Source organism: Lycorma delicatula, chromosome 8 (genome assembly GCF_047948215.1).
Source record: "Lycorma delicatula isolate Av1 chromosome 8, ASM4794821v1, whole genome shotgun sequence".
Taxonomy (NCBI): domain Eukaryota; kingdom Metazoa; phylum Arthropoda; class Insecta; order Hemiptera; family Fulgoridae; genus Lycorma; species Lycorma delicatula.
The window spans coordinates 31,066,908-31,091,293 of record NC_134462.1 but is presented as its reverse complement, the minus strand read 5'-3'; the positions used below and the strand labels follow the sequence as shown (position 1 = coordinate 31,091,293).

General features: G+C 27.8%; 2 protein-coding genes across 3 annotated transcripts in view; both read right to left on the bottom strand.

Annotated features, from left to right (window-relative positions):
• Window positions 1-24,386, bottom strand: part of LOC142329438 (uncharacterized) — a 68,387-nt gene that overhangs the window by 7,217 nt on the left and 36,784 nt on the right. The window lies entirely within an intron of this gene.
• Window positions 10,761-19,618, bottom strand: LOC142329441 (uncharacterized). Of its 2 annotated transcripts, XM_075374078.1 has the most exons (6): window positions 19,428-19,618; window positions 16,377-16,534; window positions 16,219-16,292; window positions 15,690-15,821; window positions 13,269-13,475; window positions 10,761-11,082 (listed from the first exon to the last, which is right to left on the bottom strand). In XM_075374078.1, exons 3-6 carry the CDS (start codon window positions 16,276-16,278, stop codon window positions 10,996-10,998), a joined length of 486 nt encoding a protein of 161 aa, XP_075230193.1. In that variant the 5' UTR covers window positions 16,279-16,292; window positions 16,377-16,534; window positions 19,428-19,618; the 3' UTR covers window positions 10,761-10,995. The 2 variants fall into 2 exon arrangements, with proteins under 2 accessions (XP_075230193.1, XP_075230192.1); XM_075374077.1 differs by lacking the exon at window positions 16,377-16,534 and having other exon boundaries at window positions 10,767-11,082; window positions 19,428-19,615.

The window sequence follows — 24,386 nt, the reverse complement described above, 5'->3', positions numbered from 1 at the left end:
ATTTTTTGATTAATAAAAATAAATATTATTAGAAAAGAGACATTATTACTTACATCTATCTCTGTTGAAGTTGTTTCGTAAACTGATGCTGAACGTACGTACTATTGTCATTATATATGCAACAAATCTCCTGTAATTGCATCTTTCTAGGGACTTTACAGTCACCGGTTATTCACAGATAGAGAGTATTTCTTACTAGTGTCTTTTTTTTCTTTTGTGATAAGCTGAAGGTTCATATTGCAAATACAAAGCTATTAAATACATTACGTGAACTTTTTAAGATAATTTGTATGACATACACATACGATTCAGATAAGGTCAAACAATTACGTACAATATGATCTCTAGTATCTTTATTAGACTCCATCTGTTGTGAAAAAATAACCATGAATTTTATCAATTAAATTCGAATAAAAATTTTACTGTAATCGTTAAAAGGGATTTCCCAGCAAAAGACGAAATCTGCTGATAATCTCTAAATGACTTTTTGATACAAAAGGGGAATTTTTGGATTTAAAATTAAATATATAAAAATTTATCGGGTAATTAAACTATTTTTAATAATCAATAGATAATTACTCAATAATACGTAATTTTTATAATTAAATAATACAAAGGAAAAGTTGACTTTTTATATAAAAAGTAAAAAAATAAGTAATATTCCTTATTTTAAAAACTTAAAAATGAAGATCCTTTAAATCAGTGATATTCTTTTCACCGGTAGATACCCCAAGTTCTATTAATTATTTTTTAATAGAAAATTTTAAATATAAAAAATTATTTTTTGATATTTTTTTTTGTAGAAGAAAAAATCAAACATTCATTAAATGAATTTATAGACTGCGTTAATGTTTTATCCTTTGTCACCCGCGGAAGAGCTAATCATCATAACACTTTCTGACCCTCTCCGCTTGAGTAAATTTTTAATATAAACATAAAATTGGAACCCTTCTTTTTAAAAATATATTTTACATTCTCAAAAGTAACAAACAAAACATTTTGTTGCCTTCCATGATTCTCTAACTACTTTTTGTTCTAAATTGAACGATTTTTGTGTAAAGTGAACCTGCATTTTTGAACCAGCATTTTTAAAGGTATAAAAAGTGACATTATGACGTCAGTGATCCAATGTCAATCCAACCTTCATTTAATTATTAATTTTTTTTTTTTAGCCATTCAGTTATGTTCGATACTTGGCTATTCCAGAATGTTCCTGGTAGGTTTACAGATGGTTTTCCATTGCCTTCCCAATGTGAATAATTGGAACCCAAGCACCAAAGAACACCGGTATCCACAGTCTCTTATTCAAATCCTTTCTTTTTCCTGTTTAGCTTCCGGTAACTACCGTTTAGATAATATTTCAGAGGATGAATGAGGATGATATGTATGAGTGTGAATGAAGTGTAGTCTTGTACATTCTCAGTTTGACCATACCTGAGATGTGTGGTTAATTGAAACCCAACCACCAAAGAACACCGGTATCCACGATCTAGTATTCAAGTCCGTGTAAAAATAGCTGGCTTTACTAGGACTTGAACGCTGGAACTCTCGACTACCAAATCAGCTGATTTGGGAAGACGCGTTCACCACTAGACCAACCCGGTGGGTTATTCAAATCCATATAAAAGCAGCTGCCTTTACAAGGACTCGAACCTTACAACTTTCGACTTCGAAAATCAGCTGATTTTGAGACGAGTAATTTAACCAATAGCATAACCCGGCTGGTTAATTATTAATTATAACCGGTATTAAGGTTATTTTAATGTATTGACCATTCTTTTTCAATCCTCTTATTTGGAAACAAGTAAAAATCTCAATGTTTATCACGGCTCTCCTCACTCCACCCAGTAGTTTTCAATATAAAAATCTGATAAGCTTCGCAAATAGCTTAATATAAATATTCGTAAATAAAATTAAAAATTATTGTAATCTTCACAAATAAAACTGAACTTTTGTGTAGAATATTTGTCATCTATTTCTCGACTCAGAAAATTACTGATTTAATTTGTAAAAGAGTTAAGATTATAAAGTTTGTGCCAGATTTTCTTAAAAGTTGTCTTAAAAACTGGTAACGGCCGATGACTTCCGGCAGATTATTTAACGGTCATCTTTATCTTTTTCTTTACCGACACTATTTGCGAGATATAAGATTTCATCTTTTCAGATGTACTATATTAAAAGTATTTATCCTTTATCTTTTTTCTAGTAAAGGCTTCTTTTTAGGATTTCTTATACTTCTAATTTTCTTTCTAATTTTATACTCATACTTCTAATTTTCTTTACTAATTCTTCTAATTTTCTTCTAATTTCTTTACTCATACTTTACTAATTCTATTCTTTTACAATTTCATTTCATCACCGGTGTTAATAATGAAGAAATTCAAATTGTCCATAGACCTCAACAAGCCCAATTAGGTTTAAAAAAAATTTATTTCTACCAAATCATAAAATTTGTCTTAGTAAAGACTGGAAGATAGGTATTATAAATATTTTTACGAACAATTATTTTTTTTTAAATTAAAATTAACATTAAAACTGCTTCTTAAAAACTACCACGTCAAATAGATTAAAAATATCCTTCTTTCGTAAATGGGATAATATTAATCATAAAAAATTACGAAATAAAAAAAATGTATTCTTGAATATGGTACTGAAATTTTATAAAAATTGTTTTTTAGTAAACATTTTACTAAATTAGCATACAAAACAAAATGCAAAAATTACAATTATAACTAAAGGGAATAACTAAAGGGCGTTCCTTCTGATTTTTATATTTACTTAATTGATCTGTAAACAAGTAAAGGAATTTTTATCATCAGGCGTTTGACTCCTATTTAATTCTGTCTGCGTCATCTCTTAAGCTTAACTTACCTCCTATACTGTACATTTTCATTTAAACAACTTTCTTGTTCGTTTTATTCTCAATAACTCCTATTAAAACCAAAAAATATGAATTCTTCTTCCTTTAAAATATGTCTCTCCAATCTTCACTTTCGCTTCACTTAGTGATGAAGTCACCAATTAAACGTTTCTTATTGATAAATACCCATGAAACTTCCTCTAATTGTTATCCTATCAAACAAACTTATATTGAACATTAAATTTGAAAAGCCTGTTCTCTTCTGTTTCTAGCTTTCATACTGTCCATGTTTTGCTGCCAGAAAACTCTACATTGCGAAACAATATTAGTTTGAATTAGTACATTTTTTAATGAAAAATAGTCAAAGAAAACATTATTATTGGATTGTGAAATTAATCTGCAAATGTACATACAGAGTGTAGATCTTTTTTTTCTAAAGGATTAATAATACTATGTCAGTAATAACTTACCAATACCAACTTTGAGTAATATGGATATGCTTCTTCTGAAAAATGTAGATATCTTTCATCTTTTTTCCATGCTCTTTATTATTTCGCTTTCTTGAGCACTAGGTGCACCCAAAACCTGTAATAATAATTATTCAGTAGACTGTTGTTGATTATCTAGCTTTTGTAATCGGAAAATGAAATTTGCACCTATCACGAATCCCTTTTTGGTTATTTATCAACAAAAAGAAATCGAGAACTATCTTATATATTTCAATGGAAAAAACAACTGACCCCGTAGGGAAGACACCCTCCACCACCTCCTCCGTTCCGAGCCCTTAAGGGCTTTACAGGAGGTCATCTTCGAAACCTCGGCTTTTGACATATTCCAGTCCGCCTCGGCCAGGATGCCACCGATGCGAATGCCACGAGTGACATTCCCATCGGTGTACTACTAATTAATGAACTCAAAACAATCTCACATAGTTCACCAAGTCTTAAGTAAGACTGAAAATTCCTAACTAACAAAGGAATTGAACTTCCTACCCGTAGAAGGCAAAAGAGAGTTCAACACACAACACGAAACATAAAAATATTACATGGAACAATAACACACAGCAATATTAAAACAAAAAAAAAACAAGGACAAGAACAACAAAAACATAATTTATAAAACAAAACATCAACAAAAATAGAATAAAAGAGAAATCCAAGCAGAGCTCTAGATCTCTTCAGCAATCCTTTCCTTTGCTAAGTATACTACAAAACTCTCCATTATTACCCATTACAACAGCAACCTTAAATTATAAACACAAACACACAACATATATAAATATATATATTTATAAAATACAAATAAATAAGTTTGCCATTAAAAATATATAGCAGGTAAAGCCCTATTTATATCACGAACGAAACCGCGACGGAGGAACGCAAATTATATATATATATATATATAAAAGAACGTGTCCTGACTGATTCATCAACGCCCAGAAAAAACTGCTGAAAATTTATATGCGTAAATTCCGAGTTCAGAGGATTAAAATGATTTTTAATTTTTTTTTTGAAACCCAGCTTTTTTTACTTTTTTTGTAATCTCTCGGTAACAAATGAATGTATCAGTTTTATTTTTGGTGGTTGTAATCCTCATGTAAATATTTAAAAAATAATTTCTAAATTTTCTGAAATTCGACCTTGAAAAGTGTGAAGAAAGGTAAAAAAAATTAAAGAATGTTTGTAAATTTTCCTTATTTCCAACTATAATGAACGAAATATTCACTATATTTGAGCTTGCAAATTTTCTTCAGATAAATATCTAAAACCCATTTTCTTTTATTTTTAGTTTGATCTTTTAAGTGTACCATGTACGGCGCGGCGGCTTAACCAACACAGCTACTGTTACTGTATGTGGGACGCTACTGGCTGAAATTGCCTCAGATTACTTAACTAAAAAACATTAAAGTAATTAAAAAGTTTTTTTTAAGTGAAAAACGAAGGGTCACCTTCTACTGCTGTTTGGTAGGGTAATGCTAAGAACCGGGAAAAATACATTTTTATCATGATTTAAGTATAACTGAAGCATGAACAGTGCGGGAAAGGATATTATGAAATTCCAAATTCAACGAGTTTTAACGAGGTAAACTTGTATTTCACATTTTCGCGCATTTTTCGGCAACGAATGAGATCGATTTTTTTATATATTTATGTATCAATCAATGTATTCGTTGTTTATCTTATATTCCTCCTATTTTTAATAAAAAAATTTATAACCGGTTTATAAGTCTTGATCAAATAAGTTTTATTTATAAATAAGTTTTATTTATAAATAAATAAGTTAACTATTAAAAAAATATTGCGGATGAAGCCGCATTGATATCACAGGCTAAGCCACAATGAGGAACAATAGTATATCCATATAATGAATGTATGTCTACAGTTTACATTATTTTTTATTGTTATAATTTCAAAAAATTTATGTGCTTTAAAAAAAAATTTCTGCAAACCGGAGGACAGATAGATCCTAATCTTATATTTTAAAAATCTGGTGTGGACACTACATGACTTCCTAGTACGCGTATTAAATTACATTTACACATTTTTAAAAGTACATAATCTTTTATTTCATTAATAACTTCTGATTTTTTTTCATATTTTTTTTTACTTCAGATTTCAACGGAAGTATCCATTTTGACTAGTTTCGGCATGACGTGTGTACGTACGTATGTATGTATCTCGCATAACTCAAACGATTGGATGTTGAGATTTTTGATTTAGGACTGTTGTAACATCTAGTTGGGCACTTCTCCTTTTAACTGCAATCGACTGGACCAAAAGTATCCAAAAAAAGCTAAAAATCCGTAAAACCTTGGATTTTGTACTTTTTCTTAACTGCAGTAATAAGCCCTGATTGAGAGCTTTTCACGACATATTATAAGTGGTACTTATTTTCACTGGTTCCAGAGTTAAAGCCAAATAAAATTTTAATTAATGAAATATTTGGATCTTACAAGGGGAAGACACATCGGTTCGAATCAGACTTCACCTCCTTTCTTTAATTTTTTTTTTAATTTAAATATATCGATTTATTAATAATTATTAACTTCTGATTATAAAAAAAATGTTTATATGTAATTTAATAATCGTACAAGGAAGTCTTGTGGTGTCCACATCAGATTTTTTTATTGTTTTTACTGAATTATTATTTGTTGTAAAAATGTTCTTAATAAATATTTAAATTTATTATTAATAATTATTAATAAATCAATATATTTAAATTAAAAAAAAGGAAATGAAGTCGGATCGAACTAATCTGCTTTCCCCTTGTACGAGTAAGATCCAAATATTTCATTAATTAAAATTTTATTTGCCTCTAACTCTGGAGCCGATGAAAATAAGTACCACTTACGATATATCGTTGAAATATTCTCAATGAGGGCTTATTACTGCAATTTAAAAAAATTTGGAAATTCAAATCTTTTGGATTTTGGGATTTTTTGGACATTTTTGATCAACTCAATTGCAATCAAAAGGGAAGGTGCACAACTAGATGTTACAACAGTCCTAAATCCAAAATTTCAACATTTTACGACTAATCGTTTTAGAGTTTTGCGAGATACATACGTACGTACAGACGTCACGCCGAAACTTGTCAAAATGGATTCAGGGATTGTGAAATTGCATATTTCCGTTGAAATATGAAACCGAAATTTTTCGCAATTACAATACTTTCTTTACTTTGTACAAGGAAGTAAAAATGAAAATAATTCCGGATGTGTATCACACATGTACTACATAATTACCTAATTTTAAAAAAATAATAAATATCCTAAACGTATGACTAAAAAAAATATTTAAATAAATTATTTATCATTTACCATTAAAACAAAAATTAGACTCAATATAAGAGACAAATAATTTTCCAAAACCAACTTCATAAATTATGATTCTCCTGCAAAATAAACATAATTATTAAAATAGTTATTGAAGATTTTAGTCGGTGAAATTTTTATCATTAAAATTAGTCTACTTACACACAGTACATCCTAATATAGAGTTCTATTAAATAGTCTCTCTTAGCTTATATCAAGATTGCATTTTTTAGTCTATATTGAATTTCTGTATTATCGTAGTATTTTATTTCCATTATCGAATAATTTTATATCGTAAAGATCATATTTTTTCATGATTTTTTTTCTGTTAATAATGTTTGCTGTTGTGTGTATTTATTACATATATGATCAGTAATTGATTTGATTTTTAACGAACACAATCAGTTACAGATATACTAGACCCGTATGTAGATATACTACCTATATTAAGCCATGAATTACGAAAAATAATTGACAAATTTCATTCCCAACAAATTCTTAGGTTGTTTACTAAACACTTTAAAAAATTTTCAATATATAAATATATATGATAAAAGTTTCTTACCAATTTTCCAGCTGCTGCAGAGTCTGGATGTGTATGCATAGGCAAATGCTATTACTGCTATCGGCTTGCCAGGCCTGACGTAGTTGCATATGTAGTGCAGTGTAAATGTACCGTTAAACATGTAGTCTGGAACAGACTCAGGTCAACCACTCCTGAGACGTGTGGTTAATTGGAACCCAACCATCATATATCACCGGTATCCACAGTATACCATACAAAAACAAGTGCTTTTAGAAAGACTCGAACCTTAGAAATCTTGACTTCGAAAATCAGATGATTTTGCGATAACGAGGTTAATTACTAGACTAAGCTGGCTTGATGTATTTTATTTACTGTAATTAATTTAATGATGCAATTTAATAAAATAAATATTTTATTGACCTAGCTCTATTACTATTAGCATATTTAACTTTAATCATTATGTTACTTAATATTATTTATATAAAGGAATATGTTATGCTGATACAGTACGGATTAAACTGAATTTATTTGTAAATGAACTTATTAAAGTGAATGTGTTAATTTTTTTAAACTTATAATCAGTAGCAGATTAGCGAATTTTGCATAAATTTTTCTACAATAATTTTTTTTCTCTTGTTATGAAATTTCGTGAAAATGTTTTTTTTTTTGTAAATGTGGCCTAGGATTTTACCACTGGGAAAATTCTCTGAACCCTGATCTCGTTTTTTTGTAAATGTGAAAAAATGTATTATAATAAATTTTACACATAAGAAAGATTTCACTAATTGCAAGAAAAAATAAATTATTGTAGTAAAATAATTTATTAAATGAAATTTTCAAAAATTTATTATCAGTAGCCGATTATGAATCCAGTAATTATGTTTCTATAAGACTATGAAATTTCTCTTATATTTTTTTATCCTTACGAATAAAATTTAGTATTAATGCAAAATAAAGAAACTTTTACTACTGAGAAAAATCAACGAACCCTGGATCTATGTAATTTTTTAGTCAATTTCAGCTAGTTTTTTAAGACATCATTGTACCTTAAAAAAAATCGTATAATACAATTTAAAACACGTAAGTAATAAAAAAAGAATGCTGAGAATTTTGTAATCTTTATAGATCAACGAGATCTAGAAAAAAATTAAAATATTTCTAACTTTTGGCAGCTGTAATATATTTATAAAAATAAGAAAACAAATACCATAAAATAACATAAGTTTGTTACTGAACATAAGCTAAGGCTAGCTGAAATGCGAAAATATCTTCTTTATTTTTTTCAACTTAATCTTTTTAAATTTTTCAACGAAAATACTTTTAATACTAGATTGACAAGGACAGATCAGTACGCTATAACATTCAATACAATGCATTTTTTATTATATAACTTCGAAAAAGATGTTAATTCGAATTTAATTAATCATCTTTATATATATATACAATTTATTTATTAAATTAAAATAAAAACATAGGATCATGATATAAATGTAAATTTCATGATTCTATATTTTTATATTTCTTGGGTTATATAAACGCAAATTTTTTGCTTCACTAATAATTGGGATTTATTTTTTACATATGTCTATAATTTTGATACCAGTTAGAACAAAAAATTGACCAACCGATTTTTATTTGAAGTTTAGAAATTATTTATCTTTATGAAATTCTAGTTAATTTTTTTTTTCTCTTATAATTTTCTTTATATAAAGATTCATTATATGATCAGATATAAAACCAATAGTCAACATATGTTTCATTTATCACCTCGTTTTTGGCTAATCCCTAAAAGGAAATTTAACTATCCCAGTGTTTAATTTAGAATATTCCGGACTGGAAACATCCGTCAATGTCCCAGAGTTGAAATACGTACTGAACGTCTGTTTTTCAGTACAAAAATTTCTTGATCGTACAGTGAATTTTTTCAAATAAAATATAAAATTTTATTAAATAAATACATAAGAATTTCCACATTTCATAAAATTACTCCTATTTTTTTAAAATAATTGGAAAAATTCGTGTTTTAATTACTTAATAAAGAATTACTAATATTTACCGAGTATGATTTGTAATAAATTCCTACAAAATTTTATTATAAAGATATAATTTTATAAATCATACATAAAAAATTTAATTTACCTGCCGGAAGATGGGTGTTGACGGCTTAATCTCGAAAAATTTACTAACATTTTGTCTGTAGATTTCGTTGGTATATATAAGACCTGTAACCATTGTCTAATGAAATAAAATGAATATTTATAAATTACTATTGGTATCAATTAAGTTGTAATATCCTTACTTAATTCAACTATTCATAAATATTTTTTTTTTTTTTTTTATTATTATAAACTGCGAATTATAGTATGTTTCTCTTCATTTTTCTTGTAATTCATAGGTACATAAAGTTGCTTTATCTCGATATGTGTAATATAATAATAAAACAATTATATTTTAATTTAGAAATGAGTATAAATATATTAACCAACATTCAGACTATGCTTAGCATAAATTAAGATAACAGATAAAGTGATCGTGACATCATGTTATCAACAATGATCAAATTATCTTGGGAACAAAGAGTATTTATCGAACTTTTTAAATTCTAATGTAATAGTTTTAAAAAATAATAAAAATTTATAAATATAACTTTTATTTCTACCTATTCACATTATCTAATGAGTTTATAACGTTATAACTTTTTTTTTCTATTATGGGATACATTTTTGTTGTAACCTTAAGTAAACTGTATCACAAATATTCACATTGAAAAGGAATCCCCATTGTGATTTCTCAAGAATTACATACAGCATATTATATGCTACATAAAAACTCTGAGAGTAGAATGTACTCAAGGTAGTCTTGGAACTGGACTTACAGAAATACAGTAGAAGACAAAAGAAAACAAGAATCACAAAAATGTCATTGATGAAACAATCAGAAAAAAATAAACAAAATTATGATGATATATAGCAATGATTGATTAATACACAACACTGAGTAGGTGTAATTGTACTATATAGTTACTAAACGGTGTAGAATTAAATCGAATAAGCATGTGGCTGGATACATAGAAGATAAGGGTGAATCAAGTTAAGTCGAGCCATGTGACATTCGCAATGAGGAGAGAAAACTTCCCACGAGTCCTTGATGGTATTTTAATCTCACATACTGAAAATATAAGGTATCTGGATCTTCACCAGGATCGTCGTTTGTTGTGGAAATTTTATGTGAGGGAAGAGAGAAAAGAAAGGGGGCGAGTTAGGTGGGCAGAGACTGCTGCCACGACACTCCGAGGTGACTGTGTTTTGTTGTTTTAACAGCGAGGACCGGTTGCCTTGAGGTGTTTAATAAAAGAATTAAAAAAGAGGGTAATTAAATATTATTATGAATGGCTTTATTAAAATAGTTTATTTACAAATAATATATACATAAATAGTAAAACATAACAAAACTTTTTTCTTATGAATTTCTTGCATAATAAAAATATATATATAAAAGTAAACATACACAATTAAGTTTTTTAAATTAAATTTTAGGATTAAACAAATTGTTTGGTTAACATTATAACAATTTAATTTCTGAAAAAATATACATAATAAAAATATAGGATTTGTTTTAATTCAAGTATTCATTTTTTTTACATGTTCTCAAATATTTTTAATAGCAAAATTTATAGAGTAGTTGATATTTCAGAATATTCTAACCTGAAAAAATACAGGATTAAATATTAAAAGAAATTTTATTTGAATTTTGTTTAAATAAACCTCTATATAAATAATAATGACAGAAATTTATTTATTTTCCTTTTCTTGAGTTTTTCTTATCTATGAAATATACTACATTTCTTAAACCTTCACCAATATCTCTACGAAATCTGGATTGCTGAAAATTAAACAATACAACACAATAAATGAAAATGTTTCAACATAATTTAAACAAAAATGATTAGTAGATTTAATATTTAAGATAATTTACTAATAAAAAATTTAATATAATGAATGATAAGATAAAATTTAAATTGCAGTTTTTGTTGTGAAAATATACCTCATGACGAGGGTTCTTCAGGAGAATGATCGGAGTGCTCGGAGATGAGGGATAGCCCTCTGCGGAGCTGCCAATCGCTTGTGCTTGCACGGGTGGGCAATAGCGATAAGGCAAGGGGACTCTCGAACCCCCCGAGTGAAGAAGATCGAGTCCCGGCGGGGATGCCCGATTCGGGGTGTTCCCGTTAGAGGCGGTAGATTAAAAACCGAGTCCTGGCTCCCGGAGTGGAAACCCAGGGACGGCATAGCCGGGCCTGGTGGTTGCTACGCTGGGGGTTTGAGGCGGGCACAAAGTAAGATCCGACCGGCAGGCCTACCTTCATGCCGGGTGTTAAGCCGGTAGAAGGGGAGATCCGTTAGAGTATAGGGCAGTCCCCTGGGCTGTATTATATTTAAATGTAGATGTGGCCCAGGGGTGAAGGGGAAAAAATCATGTATATCAAATTGCTCAAGTATGAGAGAGATTTGTGCATATCAGATCAGATAGTCAGTTCTTTTGTAGACGAACACTCCAAAAAAATTAATCAGAGAAAAAATCAGTTAGAGTAATTGTACAATTATTAATTTTATTCAACTTATATTTTACATATTTCCCCAGTTTTGTTATTATAATTTGATAACGTATTTTAATTTTTAGTTAGAGATAACCCGAGGTATTTTTCCAGATATCTATTTTAAAAAAAAAGTATTTTAACAAAGACTGATGTATTATTTAGCATAATTTCTTCGGAATCAGATGACCTTGACTTCAACTTTAAACAAAGATAGGACATTCTCAGTAAAAAACTTTTTAACACGTTAATCTCTTCATAAAATAATTTTATGTAAATGTATGTTTTTGTTTATACAGTATTTAAATAAAATTATGTAGGTCAAGCGAAGCTTCATTTATAATTTTATATACATTAATCTTCAAAAATTTTAGTATTATTATATCATATTTTGAAACATTTTATTTATCGTCAAATAAAGAACGGGTAGCAAAAAAGTCACTCTCATTGAAATTTTAACAAGTAACAATTTTTTTTGCTCTTAATTGTTAATTTGTATCACAGTAATTTTTCTGGCTCTTATAATTTCATCTTTCAAATTTAAATATAATTGACATCCGTAGCAAATTATTAAAAGAGATGATCAATGTACGTCCAACAGCAAATCATTTTATTATATATTATTTTGTTGTTATTAAAAATGTAAAATGTTCTTCGCTGAACAATTTTCCATAAAAGAAGGAAACTTTTACCACAACTAAAATTCATGAAATAAGATCACGTTAAAAGTAATCATTAAATATACGTCTATCGGAAAAAAATGTTACTTACTGTCATATAGAAAACATTAAAATTTGCTTTGAAACTCAGCTTGACAAAACAATTTTGTGTAGTTTTCTGCCATTTTATGGTTCCAAAGACGTAATTTTGGCGTTCAATTACCGGAATTACTACGACTAATCTTTCATAGGAAAATAACTCAAGAAAGGATTTAATAGAAATCTCACCAATATCATGGGAACTTGACTCAAAAACATGTGATATTCTACGAATGGAAAATTGTCAAATTTAAAGGATAAGCCATTAAACTAAACAAACTTGAGCAATTAAAAGAATCAATTATATGTGCTGTAAAGAAATAAATTCAGATTTTAGTCTACCTAAAACAATTTTCCTAAGTATACCACAGCATTTACAATGATGTGTTGATGAACAGGAAAAACGGTTTTAGTAATACCACTAGTCAAGGAAAATCATACGTTACCTTCATTCAGTGGATAGCGATATTTGCCCCACTCGCGGTATGTGTGTGTGTGTGTGTGTGTGTGTGTGTGTTTTACAATAAATAAGTAAAAATTATTAGATTTTCATTAATTTTGTGGTGTATTTACAACAAATTTTTCATTTTTCTCTACTGAAGATGTTTTTATAAAATGTATTTAAGCTACATATAATGTATAAGTGAGTTTCTGCCTGTCCACAATCATGGTATGGATATATTTATTTCATGTTAAATAAAACTACAAATACAAACCTTAGGAAGTGGGTGCCAGTCACTTGGTCTAGGATTAGGTCGATAGATGGGTGGAAAACCTCCACCAGTACTCCCTCTGTTACAAGGTTCGTGATTACAATAATGAGTGCTATAGCCGTCTAATGCAAAACGTTGGTCTCGTGTTACTCTCGTACGAGTTCGATCGGAATTTTTCGACTCCTCGTCATTTTTTAATGGGTATCTATACTGGGGTAAAAAATACATATTGAATAAATAATAATATTTACTTTTATATTTAAATAGTTGTACGTTTCGTTTTTTACCATTGTAAGAATAAACAAAGTACTCTTTAAAAGGACAAAGATTAATAATTTGTATTTATTACACTTAACAGAAAGGAAAGGTTTTCTCCAGTTAAAAATTTATTTTTTAAATTTTATAGCTTAAAAGTGTTTGAAAACAATTATTAAAAATAAATTAAAAAATCAAGGAAATTAACCTAAATAATAAAATGACATTAAAAAATAACCAGAGGGTATTTTCTACGTAATTAATAAAAACGAAGATTTTCATTTCTTTATTTAATATTTTTCAATTTACACTCTTATTATACATTCAAAGTACTTACTGTGTATGTGTACAGGATTATCTACTAATCTTACTAAATCCAATACTAGGATAAACTAGTATTTTTATTTCTAGTCTGTCTTTCTTCTTTTCTTATTCATGTTTAGCTTCCGGTAATTACCTTTCAGATAGTACTTCAGTGGATGAATGAGGATGTTATATATGAAAGTAAATGAAGCTTGGTCTTGTACAGTCTCAGTTCGACCATTCCAGAGACGTGTGGTTAATTGAAACCCAACCACCAAAGAACACCGGTATCCACGATCTTGTATTCAAATTCGTGTAAAAATAACTGACTTTACTAGGACTTGAACGCTGGAACTCTCGACTTCCAAATCAGCTGATTTGGGAAGACGCGTTCACCACTAGACCAACCCGGTGAATTATTTCTAGTCTACCAAGATGATTTTAATGATTCCTGAGCTGTTACAAACCTTTTTTTTGAATATTTTTCAAAGATTCTTTAAAACTTTACCGATAAGCACTACCTTATTCCATAAACGTTGATGTTATTAAAGTTGGATATGTATTATCTATTTTTCGAATAAGAAAATTATCGGCTTGTTTATAAAGATATCAAGATCATTAAGTTTGTCTTAGATTTTTTTAAAAGTTATCTTAAAAACTGGTAACGGTCGATGTTTTCCGGCAGATGATTTAACGTCCAACATTATCTTTTGTTTTATACATTATTCTCTACATATGAGAGTACATCTTTTCAGATGTATTACAAAAAAAAAAAATATTTAATCTTTATTTTTTTCTTAGTAAAGGCTTTTTTTAATCATACTTCAATTTTATTCCTTTATATTTCATGTTCAGCGTTTTTTGATAATATAAAACTTCAAATTGTCCATACATTCAAAAAGCCAAATTAAACATTTATTTTTACCAAATCACATAATTTTTTTTAGAAAATATTGAAAGTGGGTTTTACAAATTTTTTTTTATTGAAGTTGGAGTTTTTAAAACCATCGCCATTATAAATATTATTAAATTAGTTCATTTTTAGCATTTTTGAAAGCCATTTTCAACTATTTTTAACATTTATATATTTTTTTGGTATTAGTTATACCAACTTTAAACCAGTTTAACAATTAAAATCATCATAAGGCTACTCCTTAAAAATTATTACGACAACTAGATTGATCATTCCTTTCGCCGTAAACAGGATGACATTAATGAAAAAATTACTAAGAAATTTAAAAAAATAGATATTCTTTAAAAAAGATATTGGAATTTTATAAAAATTAGATTTTTTGTAAAAATTATACTAAACTTACATACAAAATAAAATACAAAAAATTCAGTTCCTAACTAAAGAGAACTGTGTTATTCTAATGTTTATATTTACTTAATTTATTTATAAATAAGTAAAGGCGGTTTGCTTATTTATAAATAAGTAAAACGCCTTTACTCTCCGCAACACCTGTTAAATCAAAAAATATTTATTAATTCTGCCTTGTTTAAAATATGGCCCACCAATCTTCTCCTTCACTTTTCCTTGAGGATGAAGCCACTAATTACAAATTTCTTATTAGTAAATTGTCATGAAACTTCCTTTAATTTTCAGTATATCCACCAAACCTATATTAAACATTAAATTTTAAAAACCTCTTCTCTTTTGTTTCTAGCTTCCGCACTGTCCATGTTTATCTGCCATAAAACTTACATTCCGAAACAATATCTTTTTAAATTACTACATTTATTAATAAAAAACTGTAAAGAAAAAACATTATTATTGGATTGTGAAATTGAACTACGAATATACAAAATGTAGATTTTATTTAATAAAAGATTAAATATATTAATAATTCGTCAATAATAACTTACGAATGCCGACTGAGTTCGATGTTTTGAGTAATATGGATTTGTTTCTTCTAAAGAATATCGATTTCTTTTACTCATTTTCCATGATCCATCGTTTATTATTTCGCTATCTTGAGCATTAGATTCACCCAAAACCTGTAATAATAGTTATTCAATATACCATCGATGAGTATCAAACTTTTTTAAACGAAAAAATCTAAATATTCTTCTGAAAATATAGTTTTATACAACAAACGTTTTTATCATATATATATATATATATATATATATATATATATATATATATATATATATATATATATATATAGCTTCAAAAAATGTTCTGTAAACCAATACGATTAACCTTTCTAAACTGGCTGAAATATGGTCAGCGTGGAATTAACTTATACCTACATAGTAAAAATAATAAAAATAAAATACATTGTAAAAATTGTATCACATAAACTATTTAATTACCTAATTTTTAAAACAAATAAATACATTCCTAAATGTACGATTAAATAAACTTTTTAAAAAATTGTTTGATATTTACCGTTAAAATAAAAATTAGACTCAATATAAGATACAAATAATTTTCCAAAGCCATCTTCATAAATTTTTATTCACCTGCAAAATAAACATAATTATTAAAAATAACTAATGAAGATTTTAGTCAGTAAATTTTTTTATCACAAAAATTAGGCTACTTACACAGTACATCTTAACATAGAGTACTATTAAATAGTTCCTCTAAGCCATTCGTTCTCAAAGTGGGCGATAACGCCCCCTTGTGGGTGCTAGAGGCTTTCAGGGGGTGTAGATGGCTCACAGAAAATTGGGGTCGTTCAGGCGGTCTAAGAAGACGATGGCTGATTAAGAAACAGAAGAAAAAATTATGTTTTCCTGATATTTCAAACTAAAATTAAATACCTACTACACTAGTACAAAAAAATTAAAGGGACATCTATATTTTATAATAAAAAATTATTTTTTCAAACTACTTTAACTTTAGAGAGTCGAATAAAAAAAAATTAAAGCTTGAATACTTTACTTTTTGACACTATACGATTTCAAAAATCATCAAATTAAAAAACATATCAGTGAGAAGAAAAATTTTTAACATTTGTAAGTTTTTCATTGTATTTGATCGAGCGCATGGGAGAAACGAAATTTATTCAGTAAACCGCATTAAAATCGTTTAAAATCTTAACACTTTAGCTTTTATTTTTTTATTATTTCTGTATGTCTTTCAATTGGAAGCTTTGTTTTAATTATAGTATTGTTATATTGAATATGCACAATTACTATTGCTGTTATGCAACTATATAGATACAATTGGAATTTTTTTGAAAGCAATTTTAATAAAAATACTTCCAAATGTGATTAAATATGCGTTTTAATTGCTCTCATGTAAGTTACAACTCAGAAATAGGATATGCCACGTTTAAAAACAATAATTTCAATTGCAGTTTTTAAGTGCGCATCTTAAAAACAGCAATTTGAATTAAAATTTTTAACAGATGATAAGTTAAAAAATTTTGGGGCGCTAAAAAATTTTCAATCTCAATGTGGGCGGTAGGCGAAAAAGTTCGAGAATCAGTGTTCTAAGGTTATATAGAAATTGAATTTTTTAGTCTACACTCAATTTTTTTTTACAAATTTCTGTATTAGCGTAGTATTTTATTTCCATTAATGAATAATTTTATATCTGTAAAGATGATATTTTTCATGATTTTCTGTTTATTGATAATTTTTTCTGTTTTGTTAATTTATCGCATCTTACATCAGTTGTTGGTTTGATCATTAACTAACACAAACAGTCAGTTACAGATATATTAGGCCCGGCTATAAATATATTAGGCCAGATATATTATCTATATTAGACCACGAATTACGAAAAATAAATGACCAATTTGTTCCCCAATGAACACTTAAGGTTGTTTACTAAACTTTTTAAAAATCTTTCGACATATATATAATTCTCCAACAAATTTTTCAGCTACTGCCGGTCTCTCTCTCTCTCTCTCTCTCTCTCTCTCTCTCTCTCTCTCTCTGTCTGTCTCTCTCTCTCTCTCTCTCTCTCTCTCTCTCTCTCTCTCTCTCTCTCTCTCTGTCTGTCTCTCTCTCTCTCTCTCTCTCTCTCTCTCTCTCTCTCTCTCTCTCTCTCTCTCTCTCTCTCTCTCTCTCTCTCTCTCTCTCTCTCTCTCTCTCTCTCTCTCTCTCTCTCTCTGTGTGTGTGTGTGTGTGTGTGTGTGTGTGTGTGTGTGTGTGTGTGTGTGTGTGTGTGTGTGTGTGGGCCCGCGCGCAAGTAAACATGTAGGCTGGAACAGAATCAAGTCGATCGCTCCTGAGACATGAAATTTTCAAACATTTATTATTTGTAGCCGATTATAAATCCAGTAATTACTTTTCTATAAGATTATGAAATTTCTCTTATATTTTTTTTTTTATCCTTACCAATAAAATTCAGTATCCATACACAATAAAACCTATGGTTTTACTACTGAGAAAAATCAAGGAACCCTGGATCTGTGTAATTTTCTCAAGTAGTTTTTAAGAAATCATTGTACCCAAAAAAATTTTTTAAATACAGATTTAAAGTACTTGTGCAATAAAAAAGAATGTTGTGAATTTTTGTAATCTTTGTAGATCAACGATTTTTAGAAAAAAATTAAAATATTTCTAACGTTTTACTGCTGTAATATATTTATTAACATAAAAAAACAAATACCGTAAAGTAACATAAAGAGTTTGTTACTGAACGTAAGATAAGGCTATCTGAAATGCGAAAATATCTTCTTTATTTTTGTCAACTTAATCTTTTTTAAATTTTTCCACGAAAATACTTTTAATAGTAGATTGACAAGGATAGATCAGTACTCTGTAATAATACAATAATTCATTTTTGACTAAATGATAACTTCAGAAAAGATGTTAATTCGATTTTAATTAGTCATTAATATAATTAATATATCATTAATGTTCAGATGTATCTGAACAAAATACATGACCCTAAATTTCATCGATCCGAAAATTAACCTAGGTATTAAATAAAAATAAATATCGCGTCATGATGTTAATGTGGAATTTCGTGACTTTATATGCCTATGCGTTTCTAGCGTTAATAATGGCAAATCTATGTTTCATTGATATAATAGGAACTAAATAATTTACATATTTCTATTTTTTTGATACAAATTAGTGCAAAAGAAGGACCAACCGATTTTCATTTAAAGTTTAGAAATTATTTCTCTTCATGAAGTCCGAGTTAAGTTTTTTCTTATAATTTTGTCTAAAGATTCGGATTTTCAACACTTTTCAATTGTGATCATATATATATATATATATATATATAACCAATAGTTAGCATTTGTTTCATTTATCACCTCGTATTTGGCTAATACCAGAAGGTAAACGTAACTATATCAGTGTTTATTTCAAAATTCCCGGGCTGGAACTCCGTCAAGACATTTTCATTTGATGAAATATTTCTACTCCCTATTTGAACACAAAAATTTCATGATCGTTCCGTGAATTATTCAAATAAGATATAATTATCATTGCGGATTTTATTAAATAAATACAGAAGAGTTATCAAATTTCATAAAATTAAAGTCTTTTTTTTAAATAATTGGAAAACTTCGTGTTTTTATTACTTAGTAAAAAATTATTAATTTTTACCGAATATGAGTTGTAAATAAATCTCTTCTAAATATTATTAAAAGATAATGTTAGGAATTATATATAAAAAATGTAATTTACCTGCCAGAGGATGGGTGATGACGGCTTAATCTCAAATAATTTACTAATATTTCGTCTTCAGAGTTCGTAGTTTTATATATGATTTCAAATCATTTGAAAATGAATATCTGTAAATTACTGTAAGTAATCAATTAAGCTGTATTTTCCCTTACTTAATTCGTTTATTCATAAATATTATTTTTACGATGTATTTTTATTGTACTGTAAACCGCGAGCTGACAAACGTTTCTTTTCATTTTTCTTGTAATTTACAGATATATATATATTTCCTTTATCTTGGCATACATAATTTAATAATAATAAATTATACTTTATTTTAAAAAGAGCGGAAATATTAATCTATATTTAGCTACTCTTAGCATAAATAAAGATTACAAATACAATGAACGTGACACCACATTATCTTCGGGAAAAAAGAGTAGTTTTCGCTATTTGTAAATTCTAATATAATAAAGTTACAAAACATAATAAAAATTTATAAATATACTTTTATTTCTGTTGAAAGGGAAAAATCGGAAAAGAGAAAAATCGAAAAAATTAAAAGGGAAGAAGGGAAAATGGAAAAAAGAAAAAAGGGAAAACGGGGAAAAGGAAATGGAAAGGGCAAAGGATAAAAAAGAAAAGGTGGGAGGAAAAGAAGAAGGGGGAAAGGGAATATGGTAAAAATGAAAATGGGAAAAGGGAAAGGGGCGAAAGAGTAAAAGGGAAACAGGAAAAGGTTAAATTTTATGAAGTTCCGCAATGTTCATTTTATTAATGTTTTATCAAACTTTCAATTGTGTTCATTTAATCTAAATATATACTCAAAACTAGCAATAGCGAAGCGTTGCCAGGACTGCTAGTAAATATATATATATATATATATATATATATACCTACGAAATAAATTTGTGGTATGAAAATTTCAAAAACTACTACATAAATTTCATTAAAATTTAGATGTGCTCTATCTAGTAGTGTATCTGAAGTTGTGCATGTGAAAATTTGATGAAGATTGGTTGAGTCATTCCTGAGTTTTGCTCAATTTAAGGTCGTCAACTGACAAAATAACCTCAACTTAAGGTATTTTTTTCGGTCGAATGGAAGGATTGGGTGATGAAAATAAATTTTATATTTTTAAGTATGAGGATTACGAAAATACCATTCTCGTATAATTTCTTGTGGCTCAAAAACCTTCAAAACTCCTACATCAATATCATTAAAAATGTATATATTTTATAGTAATGTATCTGAAATTGTGCATGTTAATATTTATTGAAAATTGGTCGAGTCGTTCCTGAGTTACACTCAATTTTATGTCGGCAACAGGCAAAATAATCTCAATTTGAGGTTATATTGACTTTTTTATGACCTGAATCCAACAGCATTTGGGACAAACAAGTATCTCAAAACAATTAGTAGTTCGAACATCGAAATTACAAAAGAACCTCAAATCTTATCGTTAGGGATTAATTACATAATGGTATTCGAACTTACATCTTACGTTTTTTTTTATAATCTTTTTATTTACGTACAGTGAGATCTATATGAAAGAGAATTTATGAATTGCACTTATATAAAAAAGATGTTAGATCCAACTACTATAAGAACTAATAAAAAAATATATTGACCAAGTCTTTGTTTAAAGTTAATCTTACAATGATTTGAAATTTACTTATTGTATCATTTGCATTAATTATATAATATTGAAACGAGAAGGGATTAAACAAAATTTTATTTTATATATATTTATGTAAAGACGGATAAAAAATTGTAACATTTGATTCTTTGTAGAAATTTGTAAATATATATATATAAATCTGATATAATAAGATTATTTATTCACTTTAATGATTTACAATAAAAAAGCCGATACCGGATAATTTTCTTCTGTCGCTATTCCCTTTGTTCCTGCAGGAGCAGCTTTGTAAATAGAACCGAAAAAATAAAAGTATACATTAATAGCATGAGTTAGAAGCATTTTTTGATTAAATAAAATACTTTTTACTTCCTTGTACGAAGTAAAGGAAGTTGTGATCGCGAAAAATTTCGGTTTTCAGAGTTCAACAGAAATAACCATTTTGACCACCCCTGAATCCATTTTGACTAGTTTCGGCGTGACGTCTGTACGTACGTATGAATCTCGCATAACTCAGAAATGATTAGCCGTAGGATGGAAATTTTGGATTTAGGGATGTTGTAACATCTAGTAGTGCACTTTCCCTTTTGATTGCAATCGAGTAGACCAAAAGTGTCCAAAAAAGCCTACAATCCAATTTTGGACTTTGTGTACTACAGTAATAAGCCCTCCTCATTGAGAGCTTTTCAACGACATACATAAGTACTACTTATTTTCATTGGTTCCAGAGTTATAGCCAAATAAATTTTGATTAATTAAATTGGATCTTACAAGGGAAGGCACATCGGTTCGAATCAGACTTCATTCCTTTTTTTTTAACTTTTTTTTAATTTAAATATATTGATTTCTTAATAGTTATTAGCTCGTGGTTGTAAAAAAAATTTACAATAAGTAATAATTTAAAAATAACAATTAAAAAGAAATATATGAAAAAAATCAGAAGCTATTAGTGAAATAAAATTTTATATACTTTTAAAAATGTGGTATATGTAATTTAATAGGCATTATTACTTATGTGTATATGTAATAGAATTGGTGAAACATCTTATTATTTAATATTAATTGAAAATTATAAGTTAGAATTGTATTATTTTTGGTAAAAATTGTTACCAAAATCATAACAGTCGGTCGTCAAGAAATAAAATTAATTTATACGTCAATAAGACTGTAACGTCATGTTCGTAAGATGTTTACGATTATTATCTATAGATTATATATATCATCAATTGACGTACAAATTAATTTGATTTCTTGACGACCGACTATTACGAATGTAACAATTTTTAATTTAAATATGATTATACATTTGATTTTGAATTAACGTCTAATAGGAAATCACTGATGATGGAGTAAAAGCTCCGAAAGTACTCGGATATATATTTCTAAAATTGTTGGTAATTGGAACTTTAATTTATACAATCCTCCGATATTGTCGTACAAAATTCTCCCTAAGTCGGAGTTGACCATCATTTCATTTATTTGTTTTTTGTTGCCAATCATTTAATCGCTCGTTGGTTTGATATAATTCTTCTGATCTTAATTGTGTAAACCTTCTCTAGTTTTCAGATTTTCTCTCTCTTTATCTTCATCATCCTCTCTTAATGTTTTTATTCTTTCCTTGGTCTTAACGTTTTCTTCCTCTTTATATTCATCATCTTTAAAAGAAGATGATAAACTTTTTTATTAGTGCCTTGTTCTTAACATTTTTTCCTCTTCATATTCATCTTCTTGTCGTTTTTTTTGAGATATATTTCTTCATGTTATCTTTCTTTTTCCTGTATGATTGTTTCTTTTTCATTTTTGATTATTCACCAGATAATCCAATAATAAAATACAAACTGAATACACCGTAAGGTCGAAATTAATATTTGTAACCAGTATATAAGAGTTCACTAAACGGAGTAGTTTAATTATTAACTTTTATTTATACGACACACCAGAAATCTAAAACTTTTGTTAATCAGCAACTCACGAAGATACGAATAATACTGATCTAGTAATACGAGTAATAAAGGAACTTTTACTCTATCCTAATATTTCATGTAAGATTTTGAATTAATAATTGTATAAATATTTGATGTTAATAAAAACTAATATTTCAGCAATTGTGTAATTGTCCACTATTAAAGAATTGGAGAATCGTATCTCACTTTTAAATTATATAAGTTTAAATAAAGTACAGCTAAAAAATGTGTATATGTAATTTTATGGCGTACAAGCATTACTTTGGTATTGCATTTTGCTTCCTTTTTTTAAAACTGTATTAATTATACAGTAAATTATAATAAGAAATATATTTTATTTATAATGAGGTATTTTTTCCAGAATTAGTAAAAATATATATTTTTTTTATAGAATTTTCATATATATATATACAAAATAACATGTCATGAGTCATTCAAAATCAGTGCTGAGTAAAAACTACTGAAGATAAATTGAAAATTTGTACATAAGTTCTTCTTACGGTGTACATTAAGAAACGTTTTTACATTAAGAAAAGGTACATTACGAAAAGTTTTTTTTTTAAAGGTTTCGAGTTAGTTGAAACGGAGTAACAACGTGATTTACTATATGTTTTTTGAACTTCTCATTTTTTCCTCTAAAAAATTAAAATATCAACTTGATTTTTGGGGTATGTAATCTTCATGTGAATATCTAAAAACCAATTCCTAGATTTTCTGAAATCTCACTTTGAAAAAGGTGAAGAAAGATAAAAGAATTTTGAACAATAATTTTAAATTTTTCCCATTTTCGACTAACTAGACAAATGATTCAGTAAATTTGTACTTGCAAATATTCGTCAGATAAATATCTCAAAATTATTTTCAGGTTTTTTAAATTTCTATATTTTAAGTAGTGCGACGGTGAATAGCACTGACGGCGACTAAACCAACACGGCCACTGCCGCTGTTACTGTATAAATGACGCGACTGGCTGCACCAGCCTTCGGTTACTTAATTAAATAAAAAGAGATTGACTGCAAAGGAAACTCAAGTAACCATATAGAGCGGCCGAAGCAGCGACGGGGATGTTATTATATATATAAAATGCTTACTTTATTATATAATGCTTACTTAGCGTGTAACGTTTTTTTTTTTAGTTAAAAGTTCTTTAATCTTGTCTTTATATGCATATATATATATATATATATATAAAGGTTATATTAAAAGAATTTTACCTTGAACATTGTGGATTTAGTGCAATTTTAACAAAATTTGAATTAAACAAACAAAATTATTGTTTTTTTTTTTTAAATCGATGTCTTGGTAAGCTGATAAATTGAAATATACTGGCTAACGTGAATTATTGCTAAATATTGGTCTATTAATTTATTGATAATA